Below are 6,000 nucleotides of genomic sequence, written 5' to 3'. Positions count from 1 at the left end.
CATCTTGGATTTTTTCCGATGAACTAAAATAACCCTGCCCCTGATCGTAGCTTCCACGAGTAGGGCAACACCACTGAGGAGAACAGTAAGTGAATCTTGAACGCCATTCAAAGAACTAGAAGATTCTACACTGTAAACTAACATACCCGGCATTATTCAAAGGGCATGCCAATTGATTTTGGGGACAAGCCAATCCGTTGTTACAAAGAGACGACTTGCAGATTCCAGAACCACTGGACTTGTCGACGCTCAGGAAGAGGCCGCTTGTCGTGTTGTAAAAGCAGTTTGTCAAGTTGGTCTTGGATCCATACATACAGTCCACCGTTGTAGGGTCAGGGGCAATGCCATCGTATAAAGCTTCGTCTGATAAAAGCAAAAACAGATTTAAGTTGTCAGTGAGGGAGACTTGCTAAACTCGAAAACATGCGCTTTTGAAAACGGTACTACAACTTGTCTTACTGTTGTTATTGTCCAACGGACAGAATCCACCCTTGGGAATGCAGGTACATTTGGAGCTGAGAAGAGTAGCTGTAGCCGTGACAGTAGATGTCGTCGTATCAGTGACAATACAATTGCACTTTGCGGTAGCTGTAGCAATGCTGAAACCTAAAGCGTCGTTTAGAACTTCAGCACACACCAAGATAAGGAGGTATCCAAAACAAACCGTGGGAACATAAACGGGATGGTCTGAATCTTACTAGTTGTAGCAGTGGCTGTCATCAACTTGTCTGTGGTTGCGCATGACAGAGTGGTGGTTTAGGTAACTATTATTGATCGAGATAAGTTAGATATACCATTTCAACACGATCCGTTGGGTGCCCGAACCAAAATGAATACCAGTCACATACGTATTCTAGTAGTTGTCTTTGTTGCAGTAGCAACGCAAGCATTCGTTCCTCCTCCCAACACTGTGGCAATTAGCGTGGAAAAGACAAACAGGCATTTGATCGAGTGCATCATTGCAAAGAAGTGTGATTCTACACAGTCAATACCGTTTATGTAGCCTTGAGAAAGGCTGATGCGTCCGCTAAATAGCTGGAACCGGTTGTTTGGTTGTTTTGGTTGGGGCTGGTTTGGAAAAAATCTTGCTTACATATGGAGCACACGTTTACCCTTCCCCGACACGCTGCACACTGGAGACTGTGAGGAAGGTACTGTATGTCAGGAATGGACTGCATGATACGATTCTTGAACAGGCGATGCGTATTAGATGACGAAACCAGGCAAATCGTAACTTAGAAAATTCTTGTGTTCACTAACTACCTCACCGCCTGCAAGCAAAGCTTGACAACGGGCGACAAACCGTTCTGTGGACGACATTGACAGCCCATGGTTGCCGCTTCACTTCGACCTTGGACCTACGACATGCAGCAGTCGTGAAGCAAACAGTCTTGCTGGACTTGACTTGTAGGTTTTGATGCTGAAATCGGCCTCAATTACGCAAGTTGCCACTAATAGACTGTTTGAGTGGATATTTACCCAAAGAGGCTGTTATTGAGCCTAGTCCTGTTGTGAGGAATACCGAATCTCGAATCTGGCATTGAGTTTGAGGAGCTTGTATTTGTTGGAAAAACCGCCCTCATAATGGAGCTTTGAAAGGGCGATTAGCAGACCAAGCAGTGCTGGTATGCCTCTATGTGTGAACATCATCTTATTAAGAAAGCCAGATGCTTTTAATGTACCTCGGAAGTTCTGGTTGTCACAAGGTTAACATGCACACTAATAGAATGGGGTGCAAGATTGATGAAGAATACCCTTAAATTAAGCTCTCACTCTATTGGCAGTCACCGTCATCATTTCCTCTTGGAAATGTGGAATTCAAAATGTGCATTGCAAAGATGGATCCGGCGAGAATTTCGATTCTGGCAAGGAAAAAGTATTCAAGAAACCACGTCGCCATGAAGTTTGACACTCCTTTGTCAGGAATTGCGTCTATTTCACATTCATGTCGAGAATCTACTCAAGCTTTCACCATACGCTACACCATCAAGGTGTTATCAGATGATGCAGAACAGAAATCACCATCTGTCTCTGGCGAATCCAAGTTTTCTCGTCAAACAGGTGAGAGATCATATGAGTTATTCGTTCTTGACAAATCAATAACTTGTAATTGACCAGTCGTTTGTCTTTGCAGACAGACACCTTTGTTCATCATGGTTTGTGTGAATACTTGGAATGATTTTCTATTCATATGATCAAGTGACATTAGGCATTATTGGTGCACTGTGGATGCCAAATTGGACGATTACGTATATGATGATTGTCTAACTTTGGCAATGGATTTTCGCTACACTCGACAAGGAACCACTGTTGCACCAGCCATCCATACTTCTCCATCAGCCATCTCGACTATTCCAATTCTGTATACTTCCATAATCCACGAGTTATACTGCAATGATTATGTCTCTAATTGTGATTTGAAGCCACTGACCAGAACAGTGACGTGAAAATCATCCCAGTCATAGTCTCCTACTCACACTATCATCACCGTATTCCAAGATGTCATATTCAGAAACCATGCTCGTGATGGCAAAAGCTCAACTGCCGCATGTCCTCCACGTCATCAAATCAAAGTCGATTACTCAAGTGCTTGTACGAAGCTACTGCTCGCATTTGTCTATGGACGAGCTACTGAAGAATGGCTGCCATCAGGAAGAAAAGATGCTAGTCTTCGTATTGAACTGCCCAAAGCTGCTCACCACTTTGAGTTGGGTCTACTCTATACAGCAGTTGCTCAGGAAATCATATCAGGAGACCTGGATGAAGGAAAAGCCATCGTGTATTTGAGCCTTGGTGCCAAGTACCATCGAGACAATTACTCTCTGAAAACCGCTGCCATCGACTCTGTCGTCAACATGGGAAACAGAAAGGCCTTTCTGAAATCAGCAGAGTTCAAGGATTGGTCTAACCAAGCAGAAGCCATGGCATCCATGTTTAATCTTCTATTGGCTGTCAATGAATCGACCTAGATGGGTGAGTTGAAGAGCGACAGTTATGATATTGTGATTGAGCTGAAACTTTGAATACAAGGGCTCTGGAGAGGTAGTCTCGACTAGTCAAGGAATGGTGCAAGATATGTAAAGATATGTAAAGATGGACCAAAAGAAGGCGAAGATAAAACAGATATTGAAACTGACTTAAGCGTTCAAGTAGAATGTCTAATCCTCCATGTTGAACTTGCAACCGGCGAGGGTTTCTTAGCACCTTGAGCGAAACTTTGGCGAAATTTCTCGCTTTCCGAGTCGTTTTCATCAGTTCTCGTCGTTGCTTGTGCTCATAACTGCTCATCACACTTTCTTCAAAAGTCGAATAAACCTTTCACGAGGATGGCAGCTCCCAAATCCGTCCAGCTAGACACGAGCACAGGACCCATAGTAGTGGAATTATACTGGGATCACTGTCCAAAGACGTGTCAGAACTTTTATGAGCTGGTAAGTCAGCAGTGAATCAAACTGTTGAGTGCAATGATTGAAGCTTCAAGCTTATCTGCAATTGCCATAAAATTGATCTATTCTTATTCAATGTAGGCTAAAAGAGGATACTATAATGGATGCAAGGTATGTGTACTGCTTGCTTTGATGAAACATTGAAGACATTTGAAGCTACGTCTGAACGTTGTTTTGGCTAGTTCCATCGCATCATTGCTGATTTCATGCTACAAACTGGTATGCAAAGATTGCATCGCTTTGCTAATAGGTCGCATTGTACTGACTATGAATATCTTTGTACAAAAAATAGGTGATCCAACAGGGACAGGTATGGCCCAAAAGTCGATCCTCAACGAGAGAGTCATGAGCGTCTACATTCAATCCGTTCGCATCTCATACTGATTCATACTCTCTATTTCCACGTGTAGGCCGAGGAGGCCAATCCATATACGGTGAAAAGTTCGCGGATGAGATACATCCAGAGCTGAAACATACTGGTGCTGGTATACTTTCCATGGCGAACAGGTAACATATGATTGCTGCAATCGAATCGGGCTGAATCAAGCGGGCGTTTGGTGTGCTTGGAAGGAGGTCCACCTTTTGGTCTGCTTGGACAATGTGCTCTATATCGCTCTGAGAATCACGCAAGCGTCTCGAAAAGGAGCTCGTGCAAGTTGTGACGTTGATTCATATACAATTTGCTGATTCTACTTTTTTGTCAATGTATAGCGGCCCAAACACAAACGGTTCCCAATTCTTCATAACGCTTGCACCAACCCCATGGCTCGACGGCAAGCATACTATATTTGGACGTGTCGCTGCTGGTATGCCTGTAGTGAAAAGGCTGGGTATGGTACCTACTGATCGGAATGATAGACCTGTTGGAGACGATGTGTTGATTCTGAAAGCGTCGGCTTTGTGACGCACTGTTTTGTATAGTAAATCAATATATTCTTTGCATCATCATGATATTATTACAAGTTTGAGAGGCCAGTATTCCATTGAGCAAGCACGGGGCAGAGCTTCGTTTAATCAAAGAACTCGGATATGTATTCAATGGCGTATGGAACTAGATGAGAGAAGTCTCATAAGGATCACCTGTCTTCTATTTTTGCCCAACACTGGAAAACATACCTGCACGTATTATGGCGACGTACGCAACAAATGTCTGGAAGGTAGCGATTGATTTCGCTCTCATTTCATCGGCTTCGGCCTTTGAGGGTGGTGGAGGTTGAGTACCGAACATCGTGGAGTTGGTTCCTTGTATCTGTGTTGCGGGTTTGGACGTTAGAGATGTTGGATGTGTTTGATGTCTCATATCACTGGGAATCGATAATGCAAAAGAGCAACGGCAAAGCGATTCAGAAAGGGAATATTCGATCGTAAACGATTCCATTTCGTCTTGGCGGCTCGAAATCAAACCAAACTCAGCATTCCGAGATTCAACCTGCCAGCGAGCTACTTACGAAATCTGAAAAGAGGTGAGAAAAAGGATTAATTGATTGATTGTGCTGACTGGCTACAAGAATATCACGTCGTATCAACCACTTACATTAAACTGTTTATGTTCTGTGTTTGCTGCTTGAATTTGAATTGCAAAAAAAATCAGACGGATAGCTCGAACTCACCAATACCCACCGATTACATATAGACACGTTTCCAATTGTGGAGGATCACGTAGATCCATCTGCGGCTGCCGCGTCAGCTGAGAAATCCGTGTACAAGGTGCGACAGTTGGTGTCGTCGTGGTTGCCGAGGTACGCAATGTCGCATTTCAGTCGTCTGGCTCGTTTAAAACGGATGGCTTGAGTATTCATATTCAGAACATGCTAATTATTCTCTTATATACACATAGTCAACCAAAAGATGCCTCAGCAAGATCAACATCAGATCAAGCACCAGTCAACCTGTACAAGCAGGCTTCATCAAACAAGCTAAGTCTGGTTAGGAGTCGGATTGTGTCTCGGGCTGGTAAAGATGCTGAGGCTGGTAATGGTGGTGGTAAAGGAGGTGCTGGTAAACAGACTGGTAATGGAATAGCGGAAGTGATCTGGTTTTTTGCTCCTAACTAAAACCATCGCAAATGCAGGTGAAGAGGACTCCAAAGTATCCATGATGTCGAAATCTAAACGGCCTGCTGCTTCGAGTGTGGTTGATCAGTATGCGGCAAAGAAGAAGCAGAAAAAGGTCAAGAAATTGGAGAAGGAGGGTGGTGGTGGTGGTGAGGATGGCAAGTCATGACGAATTGGTTAAGAGACCCTTTTCGGATTTCCTTGTAGACTCGAACTATTGTACATACTTGTAAAAAACACTAGAACTCGCATTCCATAGGCAAGGTCATGCTTTGATGGTCTTTTTTGACATTCCCATTTTTCAAACATACATGAGGAGGGACCCTCAAAGTCTACAAGACGTGACAGTATAGACGGGCATGCACTGCTTTAGTGTTGGATGATCTGTAAACTTCAAGCAGATGAAGAAGGCACAGGGGGGAGATCGCCGTGATGGGTGGATCAAGTCAAGGCCATGACATACGGTGGAGGAGCAAATTCTTTTGCTTGTCTTGTTTAGC

The 6,000-nt window shown here is 43.8% G+C and overlaps 1 protein-coding gene across 1 annotated transcript; it reads left to right on the top strand.

Annotated features, from left to right (window-relative positions):
* Positions 1 to 3,326: 3,326 nt before the first annotated feature.
* SmJEL517_g05225 (uncharacterized protein) lies at positions 3,327 to 4,350 on the top strand (the record flags this gene model as incomplete). Its single annotated transcript, XM_031171151.1, has 6 exons — positions 3,327 to 3,431; positions 3,528 to 3,557; positions 3,629 to 3,665; positions 3,739 to 3,756; positions 3,857 to 3,953; positions 4,158 to 4,350. The coding sequence occupies 6 exons, from the start codon at positions 3,327 to 3,329 to the stop codon at positions 4,348 to 4,350; spliced, it is 480 nt and encodes a 159-aa protein (XP_031022883.1).
* Between the last annotated feature and the right edge of the window lie 1,650 nt (positions 4,351 to 6,000).

Source organism: Synchytrium microbalum (assembly GCF_006535985.1).
Source record: "Synchytrium microbalum strain JEL517 chromosome Unknown SmJEL517_scf0044, whole genome shotgun sequence".
Classification (NCBI taxonomy): domain Eukaryota; kingdom Fungi; phylum Chytridiomycota; class Chytridiomycetes; order Synchytriales; family Synchytriaceae; genus Synchytrium; species Synchytrium microbalum.
Note: the sequence above shows the minus strand (reverse complement) of the source record. Positions and strands in the feature narration are given on the sequence as shown.